Raw genomic sequence first — 22462 nt, forward strand, 5'->3', positions numbered from 1 at the left:
AGAATATATTAATGTATTTGGAAAATAAAAACTAAAAATCAATCATGCTACTTAAGAAAAAAATTATTCCCAAGTTGCAAACACTTTTTGATTACTCTTTTTATAACCTTAAAATCCTCATTTTCTTCCTTTTCTTTTAAGATGAGGTAGATTGATCTTCTCCACTGTTGCCTTGCCCACTGTATTAGCAGACCCTGTTTATTTTACTTTTTAAAAATAGTTACTAATGGCCAAAGTGACTTTTTCTAGCCCAGTATGATCCCAAACACCATATAGGGTCTCTTCAACTCCACTAGGAGTGATGCCAATGCCAACAGTAAACCTTGAGCACTGCCAGGCATGGCCCTCAAACAAACAAACAAATCACACGAATCTTTCCTATTAATGTTGACTTCTGCATAATGAAATAGAAATAGCTTTGTGTCCTAGTTTTGAATGTTTCTATTACTCTTCTAGGAAGCATACATTGTCTTTTGTTTGAATATTTTCATTGGTAGCTAAGAAATTGTGATTTTAAAGAATGCAGAGTAAGGTGGGAGAATTTCCATGAATTGATAAATATTTAAAGATATCTCTTTAATGTTTGAACTCTTCCTTAATGTTAAAAATAAAATATACAATGAAATAAGGGGAAAGAAACACTTGCCAATTTTTAGTTGGACTGGAAAAGAATGGGTAAAGATATCAAGTTCTAAGTCTGCAGTATGTCTTTGGCTGTAGAAATGGCACAAGATATAAGGTTGCATTAATAGGTTGAATGGGGGAATGTTATTTAGGCTGATTGAAAAATCTTAGTAAGAAGAAATTATAAATGAGGCTTGTGTTAGGAAATCAGCAACAGTTTTTCCTGTAGATTCTTAATTCAGATCCATTAATTCCACATTCCCAGACATGGTCAGTTTTAATTATCAAACCAATATATAATAAATGTTTTTAAAAATTAGAAGAGTAACACCAGACTTTTAAAAAATATTTGTATTTCTAAATGAACTATGGCATTGAGCAACTTTAGCCTCTATCCCTGTGGAAGACCCATCCTGGCATCTGTTGCAATTGTCCAGTTTTACTTCCCTTTACAAAAAACAGAGAAGCTGTTAAATGCCTTTCAGAAAAACTGAGAAGAATCAATTAACATGATAAATGTGCTGGTCATAGGCCTAAAATTTTATACGTGTTCATTTATCTAAATCAAGTCTTTTCCTGCTTATCTTTCTTATGTTTTTGCTTTTAAGATTATTGTTCTACATTATAGAATCTTCTAGGATGCTCACAATTTACTGACCTTGTAGCTTGTATTTTCCGTAACATAAACCACATTTCTCTCTTGATATCTCTAGCTCTTGTCTCCTCTTTTAATTTACTGACATTTCAGGGAATTTGAGGAATTCAAATAACACTGGCAAACTCTACCTTCGGTTTTCTCCATTACATAAGACAAAAGTTCTCCCTTAAATATAGAAAACAAACATTTTCATAGAAAATAGAGGTATTCCATTTCCTTTTTTAATTGGCTTGGGGCCACACCAGGTTGTATTCTGAGATCACTCTTGAAGGGGGTCTGGGACCAACCCACCAGGTCAAATAAGCAAGGTATATACCTTACCCATTTTATTACTTTTTAATATATATTTTTTATATTTAATCTATCTGATCTTTTTAAAGATCAAATCCCCTGAGTCTAATCTGAATCTGCCAAATCCCCTGCGTCTAATATGAATCTGCCTTTATTTTATTTTTTAGAACAACTATTTCCTGTAAGAAAATCAAATTTTGTAATATGATATATGATACACAGGAGAATAAGGTATGCCTAAATAGAAATTTGTTAAATCAAGCAAGGACGGGGTTTTTGACCAAAAAAAAAAAAAAAAAAAGATGAAAAGCACAAAGTTTTCATTTCAAATGCAAAATTGGAAACATAAGAAAAAAACGCAAAATCTCTTAAGTATGAATTATATTTACTGCATGATTCCCTTGGGCTATAAAGAAGATGAAATTTCCAAGAACACCCTAAAACTACCAAACCCGGTAGCTTCAGAGAAGTAAACAGTGAATCATTAGGGGGAATAGGGTTTGCGAGAAAGACAAAGATCAAGATTAGACAAGAGCACATTAGTGGCAAAATTTTATGTGTGTGTGTGTACGTGAATACACACTCACATATATTGTTTCTATTTTTCCACTTTCCATCTCCAGGTTCCATTTTCTTTGAGATCTAGAGAGTTTTGGTGTTGCCCCCAAACACAATCTTTCTTAACAGAGTCAAGGATTCTATTTGCTCCACTCCTGCAGGACTTCAAACTCTCAAACCTTGACTCAAACGTCACCTCTTCGGCGGGGCCTACTTGGAAACTGACTTATGAGTGGATTCCTTTCCAGGTTTATTTGACCCTGCACAAACCTACAATCAAGGACCACCTGTCTGGGCCACCCTGGGGCTTCCCCTTTAAATCTGGTAGGGAAGGGGCGGAGCCAGGGCGCAGACTCCCGGAAGGAGGTGCCGCCCCCAGGCCCCGCCCACCTCGTTCCCGTGCGCAGCCCGGAACCCGCGAGACGTTCTCCTCCCGGTCGGCTCCGGAACCGCGACGGAGGTTGGAATCACCACGTGGTTGTGACGCCAGCGCGCGCGCGCCGGGTGGGCCGACGTCGCCGGTCTCCGCGGGATCCGGGCCGGGCTCTGGCCGCCTCTGCCTGCCGAGTTGCAGTGTGTGACGCTCTTTTTGGCTTCTCCGTGTGTCCCCCCCCCCCCACCCCGCCCCTCCCGGCGCGGGCCTCGCACCCCACGATGTACCATAACAGTAGCCAGAAACGGCACTGGACTTTCGCCAGCGAGGAGCAGCTCACGCGATTGCGGGCGGACGCCAATCGCAAGTTCAAATGCAAAGTGGTGGCGAACGGGAAGGTGAGGACCCTTCCTCCCCGCCCCGATCTCTTGAGCCTGTGCCGTACCCGCACCGCCGCCCTCACCTCGCTTCACGCCTGGCGCCTCCGCGGCGGAATGCCGTTTCTCTGAGTTGAGCACCCGAGGTCTCGGGGCGTACCGCAGCATCGTCCCCGTCGCCCAGTTGCCGAGAGACAAAACGGACCTCACCCGGCGAGACCAGAGACTGTCCGGGATGCTCTCGCCGTCGTGGGTTAGAGCGAGACGTTCCCCGGCCCGGCGGGGCTCTGTGGGGGGGAGGAGGGGGAGGTCTTGGCGAGTAAACTGATGTAGAGAAGGACGGGCGCGCCGAGGGGAGGTCAGAAGTTGCCAAAAAGGGGGTCGGTCGTTGGAATGAATCCCTGTTGCCCACGGTCGCGTGTGCTGGGAGCCCAGTCCCTGTGCAGGCAAGACGAGGGTGTGGGAGTGGCTGGGAAGCGGGATTCGAGGCGTTTGAATTTCACGACGCGGGGATGGGACACCTTTGGGAAGGTTTCAGATAGGAAACGAAGTTGGCCAGATTCTGTGTTACAAGTGGAGTGGATTCGGCTGCGTGTGCGCCTGGAGACGGGGAAGCAGCGCGAACCCACTGACTGGCCTGCCTGCGGGCCAGTCCTTCCCGTCAGAGGCCCCAGCCGCGTCTCTGGTTTGCATCTTCCTCCTCACAAGTTGCATGGTTAGTTGAAGCACAAACCTTAGCAAGTAATGCGTGGCTGGACCTGTTGGGACCGAGGTTTTTACTTATTAGGGATGTGTGGCTGCACCCTGTGATAGTCCCCAGCTGCTGCTTTTGCTGGACTGACCAGTGATGCGGGACGGCCTAGGCGCCCAGTGGGCCCCATCCCAGAGCCGCAGGGCTACATCCAGTAGAACTTAGTGCACCCCAGTTCTCGGAGCGTGCTTATGTACCCTTTGGGGGTACTGGACTTTTTGTTTTGTTTGGGTTGGGGCCCGGCGGTGCTCAGGGGTCCCTGGCTGGTGTGTTGCTCTGCGAAGCAAGGCCAACCCCCTGCCCGCTGTACTAGTTTTCTGTCCTACTTGACTTTTAATTTGACAGTCCCAGTAGGTTCTTTTTTTGTTAGGGGGCCACACGGTGGTTGCACGAGGCATACTCCTTGCTCTGCGTGCAGGGAGCATTGTATCCGGTGATGGGAATCGAACATGGGTCGGCTGCTCGTTGAGGCCTTCCTAGTGTACTATTGCTCCAGCCCCACCTAGTTGAAATCTGGTTTATTTCATCCCTCTCTTTATGTGCTGCACTGAACAAGTACATCCAACTCGTGTGCCAGGCACTTTTCTAAGCATTTAGCATTTCTTTCTCTTGATCCTCACATCTGCCTCCTGCTGTAGCGACTGTGATTATGTTTACTGTTAAAGTCAGCAGAGACTGAGGTAAAAAGACGTTGAATGACTTCTCCAGTTTGTTTAATTATTTCCAGCCTTGGGAAGCAAAAGCAGAAGTTGAGCTTTATGGGGAAGATCCTTGCTTTGTCAAGATCTGGTACCCTTGGTGTTTATTTGCTGGCTAACTGTGAGTCCTTTATCCTAATAAGGTTCTTCTTAGGTCTCTTATCTCTCACTTTATTCTCCTAAGGATCCACTTTATATTGAGGTATTCAACATTCACTGAAGAAGTGTTGACACCACTGCTTCTTTGTCCTGTTCTCCCATTGTTCATCTATTTGCTCGAGCGGGCCCAGTAACGTCTCCATTTTGAGACTTGTTACTGTGTTTGGCATATTGAATACATCACAAGGTAGCTTGCCAGGCTTTGCTGTGGGGCGAGATACTCTCAGTAGCTTGCCGGGCTCTCAGAGAGGGGCAGAGGAATCATACCCAGCTCAGCTGGGCTGGCTGTGTAAGGCAAACGCCCTACCGATGTGCTAAACCTGATTTTTTAAGTAAAACTGCAAAAATTTTTTAAAGTTTCACATATTTTTCCCACCCCACTTTTTTGCAGAAAGCAAGTCATAAAATCTGAGAATTAAGGAGCCCACTCAGCTTTCATATTACCTCACCTTAACTTCTATTGTGAGAGACCCCTTTTCTAATAAGGTCATATTCTGAGGGACCAGTAATTAATACGTCACCCATATCTTTTTTGGTAGTTAGATTTACACCTACAACAGGACCTGAAGGACACTTGTTGTAAAGTTGTACTTTTAACCATCTGGTATAGTCTGTAGTGTTTATAAGATGGGTGAGATTATGTTTTATTCATTTTTTTAAATTTTTATTTTATTATTATGGGGTTTGGGAACTACACCTGGTAGGGCTTACTCCTGACTCTATACTCTGGGATCATTCCTGGTGGGGTGCTGGAGACTGTGCCAGGGATCAAACCCAGGTTGGCTGCATTAGATCATGTGATAAAGAAGGGAATTATCTTTAAAACACTGATTTTTTTTTTATCGCAACCTATGTGATCTATTGATTAAGAAAAAGACTATGAAAAGCTTCCCAAGCATTCACAATGTATATTTTCATTTTAACTAAATACATGACATCCAGCCTGTGTGAATATACCCATAGGCCATCATGATTGCTTTTAATTCAGTGAAGCAGATGTCCACCTGACAGTCAGAGAATCTATAAAGTGATACTGTTCATTAAATTTTTTTCCAAAGTATTTTTTGTTACAATAATTGAGCTGTTCTATCATATAAAATCAGGTCTTTTAAAACCCTTCAAAGATACAAACTGCATTTAATTAGAACAGAGAAAAAGATTTTTATTAATTTCACTAAATATTGTTGTAATTTTCAATCTAAAGGTTCTTCCAAATGATCCAGTCTTTCTCGAGCCTCATGAAGAAATGACGCTCTGTAAATACTATGAGAAAAGATTATTGGAATTCTGTTCCGTGTTTAAACCAGCAATGCCAAGGTCTGTTGTGGTAAGTGATAGTTGTGATAAAATATATTGTGCTTTCGCCAACTTCTGAAACCTAACCTTTCTTAATTTCTTGAAAGTGCAAACTATATTTTAAACTTGCAATTCAATTCCCTACTTTATCCAAATGCACATAGTTATATATGCATTCAGTTTTTGTCATATTATCTATTTTTAATAAATGCCTTAAATTATGAATTCCTATATAACATCTCTCAAGTGTTTGAAGTCTCATTTCATAGTCAAGAAATTTTGAGTTCTGATACACAGGTCATGGCATCTTCATTTCATAAAGAAAATTAATAGCATTGCATTCCCTTTAGGTTCTGAACTAATGAACAAAAGAACTGGAAACAGAACAGTGCTTTTTCAACTTTATCACTGTGTTTGAAATAATGTATTCATTCATCATTATAATTGTATGTCTGAGCTGAAACTTGTGCCATAAGAAATCTCTAAACCCTGATTATTAGAAATTGAAAATACATTATTGATTAAAAATCGTCCAGTTGCTTCAGATGTGGATCTGGGAACCCCAGTTTATATGCACATGTCTTTATTATGGTGGGAAAATGGTAGAAAGAAACAGGCAGTTACAATTTTTGAATGTGTGGATTTACTCCCTGCAATTCTTCCCATAGCGGGTAGAGTGTTTGCCTTGCATGCGGCCAACCTGGGTTTGATTCTTCCGCCCCTCTCGGAGAGCCTGGCAAGCTACCGAGAGTAATCCACCCGCACGGCAAAGCCTGGCAAGCTACCCATGACATATTTGATATGCCAAAAACAGTGACAAGTCTCACAGTGGAGACATTACTGGTGCCTGCTTGAGCAAATTGATGAACAGCAGGACAGTGCTACAGTACTATGTATATTGCAGAAGATAAGCTGTGAGTAAATAGTTAAAGATGTGAAACATGAAAGAGGACAATGGAATATTTTTTTCTTGACTCATAGTTTTATCAAATAAGAAGTCTATCTTAAAATTTAATTATGCAGCATAAAAGAACTGTGACAAAAGAACAAAGAATAATTACCTAAGAAATAATTTCTTTTATAAAGGCCCTCCCGTTGATCGTCGATTTGCTCGAGTGGGCCCAGTAACGTCTCCATTGGAGACTTTGTTGTTACTGTGTCTGGCATATCGAATACTCTCGGTAGCTTGCCGGGCTCTCTGAGAGGGGCGGAGGAATCGAACTCGGGTCGGCCATGTTGGCCGCTTGTAAGGCGAACGCCCTACCCGCTGTGCTAAGATTGAAAAATAGAAATATGTTGAAAATAAGTCCAAAAATGTTAAAAGTATTTTCATAGTTTACCAGGCCCTCATTTAGGAGCCAGAGAGATAGAGTACAGAGGTTAAAATCCTTGCCTTGCATAAGGCTGATCCTGGTTCTACCCTGGTTCTATGTGGAATTTGTCTTCTTTTTTTTTTTCTTTTTGGGTCACATCCAGCAATTCTCAGGGGTTACTCCTGGCTCATGCACTTAGGAATTATCACTCCTGGTGGTGCTCGGGGACCATCTGGGATGCTGGGAATCAAACCCAGGTTGACCGTGTGTAAGGCAAACGCCCTACCCTCTGTACTATCACTCCAGCCCCTGTGTGGAATTTGTCTTAATGCAATGCCTCTTTATAATTGAGGGAAGGCTTTGGTTTTTGTTCCCACAAAGTAATAAAACTAATTTTAAAATTATTTAGATGATTTTTTCTGTCCCAAAATAGATTGGTTCAGAGAGATTATAGGAGGTAAGGATTGCCTCCCCTATACACGTTGGACCTGGGTTCTCTCCCTGAAACCACATATGATTCACTGAATCCTTTAGGGAGTGATCCCTGAGTAGAGCCTGGAGTAAGCCCTATGCATGCAACCAGGTATGGCGCCAAAACCAGAAAGATAAAATAGATAAAAGGGTATTTCATTGGTTCTAGCCAAATGATAAGTGGCTCAAAGTACAGGCAGCTTGACTACATCCCTATCACTTATTAGATGTGTGATGTTGAACAAATCATTTGACTATTTCACCTGACTGTTGTAAGGTTAAAAATGAGGTAGAGTGGCACAAGCATGTGGTCCGTAAATGGTGTGCTCAGCTTTGACTTTAGAATGTCACAGCAGGATTGCAGTTGTCACATAGATCTGAAATGGAACTTGCGAGACTTACTGCCCCAAATGCCTTGGTATTTCATAAGATTGAGTGTGAATATTTAATAAAGGCTAGGATAATCCATGCAGAGTGTTGATCTTTTGCAGGAGAGGGTTTTTTGAGGGGCCTCATTGCATCTGTGCTCAGGGCTTACTCCTGGCTCTATGCTTAGGATCGCTTCTGGTAGGGCTTGGGTGACCATTTGGGGTGTCAGGGATTGAACCAGGCTCAGCCGAAATCAGGTCCACTACTCCACTGTAATACCTCTCTAGCCCCAAGGTAGCTTAGAGTCTTTTGTCTGATTTTCTGCAGTAGGTCACTATAGATTATTTCTATAAAGAAAAATAAATGTTTTGGGATTATAAATGAGTAACTTTTTTAAGGAAAACTTTCCCTAAATATGGATTTAACTTCCTTTACAGAATTTAATGGTTATGTAAACAGATTCTATAATGTATGTATTTCTAATCTTAGGGTACAGCTTGTATGTATTTCAAGCGGTTTTACCTTAATAACTCAGTAATGGAATATCATCCTCGGATAATAATGTGAGTATAAGTCTAATGTATTAATTTTTAAGAAAACTTTTATGCTTTTTTTTAGGGAGTATGTGTGAAAAAAGGACGAATAAAGAGTAATTTACACTTGAATTATTTTTTCCTGACCCCTCCTTAAGATACTTCCTTTCTTATAATCCTGGTGGAGTTTGATTTTCAATTTATCCTAATTCAAATTCTGTTTTCTCAAATTACCTTAATACCATTTAGTGGCCTACTTCTTCTCTGTGTTGCTTTGGGAATTGTAGTAGCTCCTATCCTCTATCTAGTCATTTTATACAATTGATAGTTCCAAAGAGCAGCTCCAGGACCCCGGGGCCCCTTCCAATCATTCTCAGCCAACTGAGCTGGCTGATCAAGGTGGTGCTGTTTGGGCTCTGGGGTGCCCAGAATTACTGAGGTCACTCTGGCAATGTTTGAGGACCTTGAAGCCTACTGCAGTGATGCTCAAGGACCTCCAGGGCTTCATGCAGAGACACTTGGTTCCATACATTAAACGGGTCAGATGCATGTTCCCTAACCATCATGCTATCTCCACGCTCCTCATTTGCATTTACCAGTCTAGGTGAGGAAGGCATTATAACTTCCAATATTGATTTTTGTGCTCATTTTATTCCTGGCTTCTTACCCTGAAATGTATGTGCTAGCTAATAAAGTTTTAAATTTGTTCCTCTGGTGATAATCCCTATTCATGTACCCTCAGAGATGACTCACCCATGGCCTTATCCAGTGTCCCTTAAACTTCTATCTTCCTGTGCTCCTGTGGTACATGTGCTATTGCTTTTTATTTTCTCTGCATATCATATATAAGGGGCCATTATCCCTTCAGGTTATTTTTGGTTTTGTATTTGGGGGAGAGGGAGCACACTTTGATCTGCACTGAGGGCCTGCTCCCAGCTGTGCTTAGGGGATCATGCACTATGAGGATTGAGCAAAGCATGTTATTCTGCTCACCCTTTGAGCTGTCTCCCTACTGTCCCTCATCTCTACCTACCCAGGTATTTATATAAACATATTAAGATATTAATGGTTGAACTCTATCACAGTAACATGCACAGTATACATTAACCAAAGTTTATGGTTTTCTCATGGATAAAAGATTTGAATGGAGATTTTTCTTTTAAATAAAATTCTTGCATTAATAGCAATATTTGTGAATATTGGGCAATTTTTGAAGATACTTTCAGGGGGAAATGTTTAGATATTTGTCAAAGTATATTCTTATCTTTCCAATCTCCTTATTTTTCCTTTAGGCTTACTTGTGCATTTTTGGCCTGCAAAGTAGATGAATTCAATGTATCAAGCCCACAATTTGTTGGAAATCTGCGGGAGAGTCCTCTTGGGCAGGAGAAAGCACTGGAACAGATTTTGGAATATGAACTGCTACTTATACAGCAACTTAATTTCCACCTTATTGTTCACAACCCATATAGACCATTTGAGGGCTTTCTCATTGATATAAAGGTAATCTTGTTATATATAAAAAAAATTCGAATGCACTGGTTTGCTATTACTCTCTAACCAGAAGAATCCAAATTTTACTACTTGCCATCATCCTAATTGATACCACATGCGTCCAACTATATGTGAATTTTGGTTAGTTGTTCTCAAACTCTACCTGGAGGACATGGTAAACAGATATTGAGGCTGTCATTTCAGAACTTCTCATTTAGTAGGTCTGTAATTACTGATTCAGAGACCAAAATAAGGAGCATTGTGAGCTTTTAATGCATTTAAAAATGTCAGTTAACTAGGGACCAGAGACTTGGTACAGTTGGTGTGGTACTTGCCTTGCACATGGCTTGAATCCCCAACATGGGTTTGATCTCAACACCTCTTATGGTCCCCTGAGCAGTGCCAGGAGTGATCCTTCAGCATAAAAGCCAGGACTAAAACCTGAGCACTGCATGGCATATCATAGGAGGGAAAAATAAAGAGACAAGATAACTCATAATTCTGATGAATACTATGTGACTTAATTTTAAAACCACTTTTAAAAAATCCTTTATTTTTTAACTAGACGGTTGCCAATGTCCTATTCTTAGTGTTTTGTGAACATCAGTCAATATATAAGCATCAAAAGTATAAGTAAATAAACATTGACAAAAACAGCTTTTGTTTGGGCACTGAGAGAGCCCAAACAAGATTGATTGTACAATCTTGGTATAGTCAAACAGAAGTCAGGAACAGGTTCACTCATCTTGGTTGGCAAATTTGGTAACTTCTGTATGCCAGTCACTGCTTAAAGACATCGCTGGAAATAAAGCAGAAACATATATCTGATGAGACAGATAATAATCATGTACTCAGTGTGCTAAATGGCAAAGTGGGGGAAATATATTTTAGGAGGACATCATTGAGAGAAAAGGAAGATGGTTCTGGGAGGTTTCATTTCGGGTGAACTTCAGAGCAAGAGTAACAAGTAGGTGGCAAAAAGAGCCTTTAAAAGCGACTTCTCCAGGCAAAGGCCCTGATTCAAGAACCATAAAATAAAAAAACTAAGTCAAGATTAGAGATGGGGCAGAAAAAAAGTGCCATTGAGTGGAAGGTAGAGTCTGAAACATGGACATGATGTTAACAATCTTGAATAGAGCAGTGGGAAGCTTGTGAAAAGTTTGTCTGAGAATTGTCATAACTAGGCTTGTAGCTTCAAAAGTGAGCAAGATATGGAGCTGGAGACACAGCTCAGGCTGGAGCACATGCTTTACATGCTGGAGACCACGGTTCCATCATCGCACTGCCCACCGCTCTGTGTGTGTGTGTGTGTGTGTAGTGTGCGCGCGCACACATCTGTCAGAATGAATATAAAGAATCAATTTGATGAATCACGGATGCTTGTTAAGATGTTGTTAGAGTAGTTCAGGTTCAACATGCTTGTTGCTTTGCAGTGGCACTGGCTGCAGAGAGAGAGCTCTCTGGACTTCAGAAAGGAAGCAGAATGAGTAGAGCTTGATTGATTAAAAATAGAAAGTGAGGACGGGGGTGGAATCCCTAGATTTCTGGGCTGCATGAGTGGTTTATGGTGGCATATCTGTTGCTGCAAGAAACACTGGCACAGGAAAGAGTTAATGGTTGAAGATATGTTAGGAAGCTGACAAGTTTGGGTTTGGAAACAATAAATTTATCTTGTTTGCGAGTAATCCAGATAGGTGGTCACTCATTTGTATTGGGAGAGATGTCTGGGCTGGAAATAAAAGGTCTGGATGTCGTTACCCTAGGAAAATTGAAAGGGAATTCATCCACTGTTGAAGTTCTAGAGATGTGTTTGTGGGCAGGAAATCAGAATGGGGGAATTCGTGCAGTGAATGAGGACTGGGTGGAACAGGTAAGTGGGAGCCAGCAGAGTGGTTAAGAGACCCAAGTTCTGAGGAGGAAATAGAGAACAAGTGAAGTCACTAAACAGATGTACTTGAAAAAGGAGACCTGGGGTGAGAATGGCATGCATGTATGATTCTGAGAAAATCAGAGTAGGCATTTGGGGTAATGACAAGATCAAGGTGAAGCTGCAGAATTGACTCGAAATTTTGTTTTAGTATGTAAAAAAGGTTTCTTACTGCTTGCAACTTGAATGTGGATTTTTGAAATAAAGCTAAGGGCTCACAGTTTATAGTTCATCTTAAATTATAAGTATAATTATGTGGAAATATGAAAATTTCCATATTTTCTTGGACAGTCTTTAAAAGTTAATTCTGTCACCAAGCAAGATTCATTTTCACCTAGTTTTCCCTTCAAAAAAAAAAAAAACAAAACCAACAAAACAGGAAACGATTTTACTTTTTAAATTTTTGGACCACACCCAGCTGTGCTCCGGACTGTACTCAGTGATCGTCCTGGAAGTGCAGGACGACCATATGGGGTGTCAGAGACTGAACCTCCACTGTCTGCGTGCAAGAAAAGAGCCCTACCCACTTTACTGTTCTTCTGTCCTCAAAACAGAAAAGGAATTTTAAATAAAAATTGTAACTTTGGTTTCCTAATATGTCCTTAGCTCTAACTCATTCAGACTGTCTAGGAAACATTTACCTAGGAATACTTGGTGTGCTTTAGACCAAATCAAAAAATTTGGGTGTGAGGATTGGCACTTTAAGGCCACATCCAGCGGTCCTCATGGGTTACTCCTGGTGGTGCTCGGGGACCACATAGTGCCCGGGGTCCAACTCAAGTTAGCCAGTGCAGGGCAAGCATCTTCATTCCTTCTTTCTCATGCTAAATCCAGTTAGTCTCTCCCTTTCCCTACATCCTCAAATGAAAAAAGAATCAATATAAATGAGAATAGTATCTAGAGTTATATTGGGTACTTTAGAGATGAAACCTTAAAGTGTGTATATTGTTCTGAATTGTATTCAAAAAGCTTAAAAGCTGCGGAGTGAACAAAGATTCCTTGGCAAGGAGCAGTAGTTCTGTGGACTAAATGAATGTATACAGGAGGCCTGGGCTTCATTTCTTTTTCACATGGTCCCCTGAGCACCTGGGTATGTGTGTCCCACAGACACACACACACACACACACACACACACACACACACACACCCCTTAATCTTGCAGAATGTAATGACCGTATTTTTAGAGTATATTTGAATGCATAGTATTGAACAATTTTGTGGGCCGAGAATATAGAACAGTGGTAGAGAGTTGCCTTTCATATTTGAAGCCCTAAGTGCTAGTACTGAAGAAAAAGGAAGAAACTGAAAAAGCAATTTGGTATGGAAAGACTAGTTGTTGCTGGAGTGTTGGAAAGGGCTTTTATAAAAGTTCCCTCTTTTATATACTTACTGTTAGTCTACATATTCCTGTTCTGTTATTACTTCATTAAACCTTTCAGAAGCACTAACATCTGCAAGCTTGATTTTCAGACACGCTATCCCATGTTGGAAAATCCAGAGATGTTGCGGAGAACTGCTGATGACTTTCTCAACAGAGTTTCATTAACAGATGCTTATCTTTTATACACACCATCCCAAATTGCCCTGACTGCCATTTTGTCTAGTGCATGCAGAGCAGGAATTACTATGGAAAGGTATTCATTTATTTTTAACTTGAAATTTATGACTGTAGTCCTTCATATCTCCTACAGCTGGGTGGGTAGACTAGGACAACTGAGGGGAGAAAAAAAATTACATTTTAAGGAGATCTTTAAAAACTGAGTTTGTTATATACAAGCTAGGAGGATTCTTTTGTGACTAAGTAAATGGGGTGATCCTAGAATGACAAAGCTATTGGTGTACAGCAGATTTAGAAGTTTTGAACTGGTGAAGAGCATAAGTGTAACAAATGTCTGTCTTGCTTTATCATTATTCAGTGCAGCACATGTAGCACATTTAATTTAGTACATACTTGCTGAGAAAGTAATCGTCTAGGGAATGCCAGGATGGATTGCAATTGAGCTGTAAATAGTAGTAGTTAATACATAAATGCACACTAAGAACCAGGCTGTGTGATAAAGTACTTTACTTGAATTTAATTCACTTGATCACTTGATCTTACAACAGTATCTGGTACTCGTAAATTACCCATATTATCATCATATTATCACTGAGGCACAGACCAAGCCGCAAATTAGACTTTACAATTTTTATGTCTAATTTCTCTGACCTTTGAATTTCTGCTTGATTTCACTTGAAATAGCTAAGGAAAAGGCCATAAATTAAAATGGAATAAATTTTGTGTGTATGTTTGGAGCAGAGGGAGGTTAGAGGTGGTGGTTGGGGAATGCCATGAGACTAGGGGACAACTAGTGAGACAGGGTACCAACCGCAGAAAACAAGGTCAGAATGAGCCACAACCAGAAGAGGTTGGGAAATAGTTATAGATTGTTTTGTGGGGCTCAAAGAACTTGCTATTTAATACCTTTTAAGTGAGTATGGGCAGAAACAATTTATATCATTTTCCCCCCTCAAAAAGCTGAATATACTCAATAAATGAAAACTTTTGCCTTTCTTTACCAGTTATTTATCGGAAAGTCTGATGCTGAAAGATAATAGAACTTGTTTGTCACAGCTGCTAGACACAATGAAAAGTAAGTAAAACATAGTACAAAATGTTCTATTATGAAGCTATCTTGACATTTACATTACAGATAGGTTTAATTTCATTGTACCAGGGATGCATGAAGACTATACTGGTGGGGATCATAAAAGATACATGAAAGGAAATAGTATTCACATATACAGAACTTACTAGGGAATTGAATTTAGATTCAATTCTGAATCTAGATTCAGAATAGGGTTAAGATTGAAAATCAGGTTTGTTTTTATTTTTTTAATCTGGGGGACTTCCAAACGGTGCTGGGTGCTTTGCAGGGAGGGGGAAACTGGGGGAGGCGAGGGAGACAGCTCAGAACCACTCCAGATAATCCTCAATACAGTGCTGCTCTGCACCATTTATGGGCCATTCACCTCCAGGAGTTATCTCTGAACACAGAGCCAGGAATAAGCTTGAACACTGCAGGGTGTGAATCCAACTCTCTTCTCTTTGCTGTAACTTCCAAAGCCTTCCCACCTCTCCCACAGACCCACAAATAAAATTTTGCCCATACAACTGGCGAAAAGGAGCCTGAAATCAGTGGGGGGAGATGTTGATAACCTGCTGGTATTATGCTGTGACACTGTACTCCTAAAACATATTAACATTATTGCACACCATGATATCTAAATTGAAAAAAAACCCGTAAGTTTGGCACAATTTAAAAAATAATTTGTTGACCATAATTAAGCAAAAAATAACTTTTTCATGTATGTATCTTCCCTTTTTGATAGACATGTTCGATCTGTTTTCCCACTGACTCTTTTTTTTAATTTTCAGAATTATTAAATACAAAAAAGAATTATTAAATATATTGCATTATATGGAAAAGTGAATTAAGTTTATTCCTCCCAACATTTTTTTCCCCAATTCTCCCTGTTGGATTTATAGTTTTCTCTTAAGTCTGAACAAACTAATCAAATGTGAAATTGAAGATCTTAATCTTGGATAACAGTAAGTGGGCATACTTTATATACATTAGTTAAGATGTTTTTAGGTTAACAGGTTTCAGGGCAGGTTAAGATTATTTTACGCTTGAAAGAAAAGAGGTTTTCCTCTTAAGAGTAGTAGTTAATGAATCTGTAGGTCTCCATTTATACCACTAGAGGGTTCACTTTCAAAAAGTGAACTGTTACTTGACCATAGACTAAGACTCATGGAATTCGGTGGCTTGCAGGGGGCCTTAAAGATTTTATAGCTAACAACAATTTTATCACTGGTAATATCTCAGTGTTTTTATTTTTTGTTTGTCTGGGGGCCATACCCGCTGATGCTCAGGGGTTACTCCTGGCTCTATACTCAGGAATTACTTCTGGTGTGCTCAGGGTGAGGACCTATATATATATAAGATACTGGGGATTGAAGTCAGGTTGGCTGTGTGCCAGGCAAACACCCTCCCTGCTATACTATTACTCTGCCCCCCTCGGTATCTTTATTGTACTGTTTATTTTAGAATGAAAACAGTTGTTTATAAATCAGCGTCTTACAAATGTTATATTCATAATTTTTCAGAACAAAGATTTTAAACGTGTCATAAGAATTTACTTGAATATTTGCCTTTATTTGCATTGTGAAAAAGTCGGTAACATAATTACCTAGTTGAACATATGACTAGTTATTAAAATACCGATCTTGCATTATTCTTCTAATAACTCTTGGGATTTAGATATATAAATCGTAGTTGAAAAATATAAACACACCAAGCAGAGACTGTTTCTGCAAATAGAAAGTAACTCATAGAGCAATCTGTTTTAGCATAATGAGGAAACTTTTTTCCCAAGTCTAGGCTTCGCCTATTATTAAAGCAAAGGACTACCCACACTTTTTTTGGTAAGTGGCCTCCCTTCATTACATAATATGTAATACTGGTATTCTTTATAAATAAAGTATACCCTTGACCCAAGGTATCTAGGGTAGGATATTCTGAGTATTATTGGTGGCAAGGAAGCAGTCTCATTAAATTATGTAGGAATTTTTTTTAAACGTTAAAAACCAAAAAATCACCTTTGTGTAGGATTGCACACCCCCATCCCCCCAAAAAATACTAAATTGTAGTGCAGGCTGCTATTTATGCTGTACATAGGTTAAGCAGCAGGTGGCTATAATCACTTCAACAGTATGGTGTTCCTTGACTTTGAAGGTAGAATTTTTTAATGCAGGTCTTGATGGTAATCACAGATTTGAATAGTATGTTGGTCCCCCGAAATGAAGTTTCAACTCCCTTAAAAAGTTTTAACAATACTTTTTAATCATCTGGTGTAAATCCTTTTTTTTTTTTTAACAAAAAACAAATTCTACATAGGCATGAGAAATTTGGTAAAAAAGTATGAAGCTCCTAGACCTGAAGAAGTCGCCATTCTGAAACAGAAGTTGGAGAGATGTCACTCTGCTGAGCTTGCACTCAATGTGACCACGTAAGTAAAGGTATCATGGTTATCTTCCTGCTGGTCTTTAAAAGAAAATCATGTACGTGGTAATTGTTTTTTTAAACTAGTGAAAACTGACAAACATTGTCAGGTTTTTTTTGTTAGGCCTTTCTGACAGAATTCAGTGTGGGATAGAAGCGTTTTACAGTATAGGTCTGTTCCTGTTGTTTGGCTTCTGGCCCTGTCCCGTGATCAGTTTCTTCTCCTGTGCGTCCCATTTACTGGGACTGCATTCTAAGGGAATCCATGAATCTCTTCTTTGCCTTTTTAATTTTGGTTTCTATAGAGATGTGTTATTTCATATGAGCAACTCTAACAGACTTAATTCTGCTAAGGAAACTAGCATATTTTCCTTCAGTAGGAAATGTCACGTTGAAGGCAGGAAAAGGCTGTTAAGTCTCTTCTGACTGCCAAAAGGGTAAACCTTTGGTATCGCCCTGATTTGTAGGCTAAATGCAGAAAGACCCATGCTGTGGCTTGGTGTGCTTTGCATATGAAGGCTCTACCTAATAATCCTTTAGCATTCAACGCAGTTGGTTGGGATTTTGTATGGATGACTGGACTAGCAAAACATTATTTTTCTATTTTCTGTGGTATGCGTTGATTCAAGAAGCTCTTCTATGTGTTGAAATTAGTTTTGGCATCTTATATTTAAGATGCATCTGATAAGTTTAATATAGACTGCTGGTTTGTGTCTCAAAGAGGCCAGAAAATCATTCATAGCAGATACACAAATTATATATATATATATATACACACATATATATGTGTATATACACACCATCTTTTTCTTTGTTGGAATAATTGGGGGAGAGGGGCTCACATGCTTTAGTGCTTTCCAGACACACATCTGGTTGTGTGCCAGGGATCACAAATGGCACAAATGGCAGTTTTGCTGGGTTTGTCCTTGGCGTGTGGGGTGGTGTCAAGATTGAATTTCTGTCTTCTTGCTTACAAAAGCACCCTCAAACTCTCTATGTAGTTGGAGAAAACAAATTATCTAGGGACTTGGGAAGTATATAAAAAGCAGAAGTATTTCAAGTTATTCATACTTATAACTTGAAAGCATTGTGTCCCATGCAGCTCAAAACTGGTAGACTGATGCCTGATCAAAGTAACAAAGGTAAAGAAGAAATGCTGACTTTAATGAATGATAGAACTGCAGCCCTGATATTCTTCACGCTGATTTTGAAATGGCTTAACACTAGGAATTGGCAGAGTGTCCATTAGACAAATTCTGGTAACTGCCTGGGTTTACATAGTTTTATTGTATTCTCACATATTGACACAGATAAGCATCAGTTTGCACACTGCCTCTACTGTTGTCACACCACTGCAGAATCTTCAGGTAATTCTGAAGAAACTGCATGGCATTCAGGGTCTAAAATGGTAAAGGTATAGTAACTTTGTGGATCAAAATATAATTGTACATGCTGTTGCAACCATGTAGCCTAAACTACAGTAAAAACTAAAAATCAGGCTCTGCATCCTTTTGTTAAAGATATAATTTTTTCTATAAAGAAATTATAGAAAACACCTATGTACCCCTTTAAGATTTAAGGGGGTGACATCTAGAGGGTAAATGTTGCAGACAGATAGATATGGGGTCCCTGGAAATGAGGTTTAGGAAATTAGAGTTAAGGTGCCCAGCTCGGAAGCAGACCAAAGCCATGAAGAGCAAATCTCTTTGGAGAATCAAGGCACCACCCAGAGAAGGGCAGACCCCTCACAAAAGCGCCACCGCATTCTTGAGTGCCTGACCTGGAGTAATCCTTGCATATCACCTGGTATGGTCCAAAAACCAAACAAAAAAATAGAAGCTAAAGTAAAGGTTTTAATAATAGGATAAGACTCAGATTAACTTTTTCTTCTGGGGCAACACCTGGCAAACCTCAGGGCTTCCTTCTGGCTCTATGCTCAAGGGATCACTCGTGGCTTCTGGTGGGCTGGGAGGCCATATGGGGTGCCAGGGCTTCAATCTGAATCAGCTGTGCGCATGGCAAATACCCTAACCGCTGAACAACTACTCTGGCCCTTAGATTATCATTTATGTATGTACAGAACTTCAGACCAAGACAGTCTGGAGAAATTGTATGTAATGTTCTAAAAGCCATTATTTTTGCCTTATTCCTCCTTCCCCCCAAAACTTGTGTATTCTCTTTTAAATGTGTATCTTTCTCTCCCCTCACACTTCTCTAAATTTTAATTAAAAACTTTTGCTTCATTAAAATAAAATTACTTTTCAGAGAAAATATATCAACCTCTGAATTAAACCATTCAAACCTTTTTAGCTAGGTGACTGAATGGACCGTTCAGTCTGGAATTCCTAATTCCCAGTTTATATCTTACGCAAGTTCCCATCTAGTTTGTACTGCATAAAATGTTATAACTAACCATATGAATATGTAAGGATGATTCTCAAACTAAGGACTTTAAAAAACATATACATATATTTTCATAAACTACATTAACAAATTACAAGTAAATGAGATGATAAGCGTACATTTTATTAGAATTCGACATTGTAAAATTTATTAAACTGTCCAATTGCTCTGAAAGTGTCTATGTGCACATATTTGATTTCTGTACTTAGTACTGTACACTGAAAGTTGTTCAAGGACCAGCAACAGCATATGGACTATTTAAATATAACTTTTAGATAAAATATTTTCCTTTATCCTTTAAATTACATAATAACTGTGTTGTCATTATTGAAGTTAATGAGTACAGGTAAACATAGTTATCTTTGACCAAAACTCAACTACCAGTCATAATCTATGTGTTGGTTGTTTGGTATTTACCTTTGCCAGCTACATATATATGTATGAAGCTTTATTTTTCTTTCTGTTAAATGTTAAATGTGTTTGCAGATACTGCAAGACATTAAATACTAATTTGTAACTATTACCAATCTGGCTGAGAAAGTGAGACTGGTATTTTAATTTGCATTGCCCCTAATTCTACAAGGCACCTGTACTTCTGCACTTACCAGCCATTTTTCTCTCTTCTATATTGCTTGACTTGAATATCCTTGCCTAATTTTCTGGTGTTGACTTGTAGTTGTTTGTATATCTTATACATTCAGTCTTCTTTTTATATATTTCTTCCGACTTAATTGAAAACTTTTGCCCTATGCTTTTACACCTGAGTAACGTTTCTTATAAATCTGTGTATTTTACCCTTTGTTCAGCTGTTAACAACCAATTTGAGTTGTCTGTTGGCTGCATGCAAGGCAAACGCCCTACCCACAGGGGCGTTTGAAAGTAACAAAGAAGTCAGTTTCATAATAATGAAAGTAACAAAGAAATCAGTTTGTTTCCCACAGGGGTAGGGCGTTTGCCTTGCACGCAGCCAACATGGTCGACCCGAGTCCCCTCTCGGAGAGCCCGGCAAGCTACTGAGAGTATTCGATATGCCAGACACAGTAACAACAGTCTCCGATGGAGACGTTACTGGGCCTGCTCGAGCAAATCGATGAACAACGGGAGGACCGTGACCGTGAATTGTCTGTGAATAGTGAGATAGAAATTTAATATTCTTCTAAAATAATCTGTTTACCAACCATTAAAAATTTTAGTAAGTTACTTTAAATATTTTTTTGGTAGACTTTTTGGGTTTTTTTTTTGCTTTTTGGGTCACACCCGGCAATGCTCAGGGGTTACTCCTGGCTCATGCACTCAGGAATTACTCCAGGCAGTGCTCGGGGGACTCCATGGGATGCTGGGAATTGAACCTGGGTCAGCCATGTTGGCTGCGTGCAAGGCAGACGCCCTACCCGCTGTGCTATCACTCCAGCCCCACTTTAAATATTTTATTCACATATTAAATCCTATATATACGTGCGCTGATTTTTGTCTATTATTATGAAACTGATTTCTTTGTTACTACTTTTATAGTTTTTAAAGTGTTTTGATAACTAGGTCCTCATACTTAAAAGATTCTTTTGCTACTTTTATACTATTTCCCAGATCAATTAAAATTCACATTTCATGAAATTTTGTTAGAACTTCATTAAAGTTTCATTGACTTTAAAGACACTGTCATCCTATCCATAATATTTCATACTACACCTTGCTAGTTAATAGTTTCTGTTGCCAGTATTAATTGATGACTACTTGATTTTAGGAAGAAGAGGAAAGGCTACGAAGACGATGATTATGTCTCAAAGAAATCCAAGCATGAGGTATGTTCCCCAAAGGTCTTTTTCTTCTTTTGGTTTCTAGGATGACACCTGTGAGAGTTGGGTGGTAGGGGGGACGCAGGGGAGTAGCTGCCCCTTGGAGACCATGTGGTAGTACTGAGGATTACTCCTAAATCTCTGGCATACAAAACGCTAGCTGCTGAGGCCCCCCCAAAGTCAGATTTCACCTACTCCTGTACGTTCTGTTATTTTGACACGCTGTTAAGATGAACAACGGGAGGACAGTGACAGTGACTGTTGAAGATTGTCTTGTTCCAGTGTATAAGCATTATAGAGGTACAGGGCGGGAGCGATAGCATGGCAGCAGAGTGTTGCCTGCTGAGCCAGGTTCGATTCTTTCGCCCCTCTCGGAGAGCCCCGGCAAGCTACTGAGAGTATCTTGCCTGCACAGCAAAGCCTGGCAAGGTACCCGTGATGTATTCGATGTGCTAAACGCAGTAACAAGTCCCACAATGGAGGTGTTACTGGGTTCGCTTGAGCAAATCGATGAACAACGCGAGGACAGTGCTACAGTGCTACAGGTTTTTGAAAGCCCTAAATTTTTTTGTGCATTCTTTCAATATAGGGATTTTCCTCACCGTTCTCAGCCTATATAACGTAGTAAAATAACAGTTATTTAGTGAGGAGTCCTTCCTGTGGACATTATATATATTCATGCTAAATTTTTACTGGCTTACCTCTTCAAGAATTTTCCTTCTTTCCTTAAAAATGAATTGTACTAGAAAGTCTGATAGAAGCTCAAAACTTATATTTCTCTTGGGAAGTAGTCTGGTAAGACCATGTCATATTATTGAAATTAAACCACAAACAATATTTCTTTTGGGAGTAGTCTGGTGAGACCATGCCACATTATTGAAATTAAACCACAACCAATTTTCCTGTTGTACCTGCCTCCTCTTATTAGTATACTTTGACTGGTTTGGAGGCCACACTTGGTTCTGCTCACGGGATCACTTTCGGGTGATGGGCGTGCAATGCCAGGAACTGAACCTCAGTCAACCATGTGCAAGGCAAAGTATCCTACCTGCTATACTATTTCTCCAGCCCTAACATCATATTTTCTTAAAGGGAAACAAGGTGCTAAACAGTGTTGGTTATGCTTCAGTATAATGTTGTGCTTATATTTTCCTTTCTCAGGAAGAATGGACTGATGATGACTTGGTAGATTCTCTTTAACCATTCGGAATAGACCTATCTACGTTATTAACGAACGAAAAAGAAAAATTATATCAGCTTTTAACTATTTGAAGATGAAATAATGTCAAAGCATCTATGCATCATTAAACGTTCCTATTGTTTCAAATT

General features: G+C 39.6%; 1 protein-coding gene across 1 annotated transcript; it reads left to right on the plus strand.

The window, feature by feature from the left end:
- Positions 1 to 2735: 2735 nt before the first annotated feature.
- Positions 2736 to 22462, plus strand: CCNH (cyclin H). Its single transcript, XM_056112445.1, has 9 exons — positions 2736 to 2902; positions 5694 to 5816; positions 8428 to 8501; positions 9764 to 9974; positions 13363 to 13526; positions 14455 to 14525; positions 16833 to 16944; positions 21082 to 21139; positions 22295 to 22462. The coding sequence occupies exons 1-9, from the start codon at positions 2786 to 2788 to the stop codon at positions 22331 to 22333; spliced, it is 969 nt and encodes a 322-aa protein (XP_055968420.1). The 5' UTR covers positions 2736 to 2785; the 3' UTR covers positions 22334 to 22462.

Source organism: Sorex fumeus, unplaced genomic scaffold (genome assembly GCF_029834395.1).
Source record: "Sorex fumeus unplaced genomic scaffold, SorFum_2.1 ptg000018l, whole genome shotgun sequence".
NCBI lineage: Eukaryota > Metazoa > Chordata > Mammalia > Eulipotyphla > Soricidae > Sorex > Sorex fumeus.

What these genes read in the sequence shown, in the direction of transcription:
- CCNH (XM_056112445.1), top strand. Translation starts at nt 2,786, where the DNA reads ATGTACCATAACAGTAGCCAGAAACGGCACTGGACTTTCGCCAGCGAG. An exon ending in CAATGCCAAGGTCTGTTGTG is followed by an intron (nt 5,817 to 8,427) that starts GTAAGTGATAGT and finishes TTCTAATCTTAG; the next exon opens with GGTACAGCTTGTATGTATTT. An exon ending in CTTGCACTCAATGTGACCAC is followed by an intron (nt 16,945 to 21,081) that starts GTAAGTAAAGGT and finishes ACTTGATTTTAG; the next exon opens with GAAGAAGAGGAAAGGCTACG.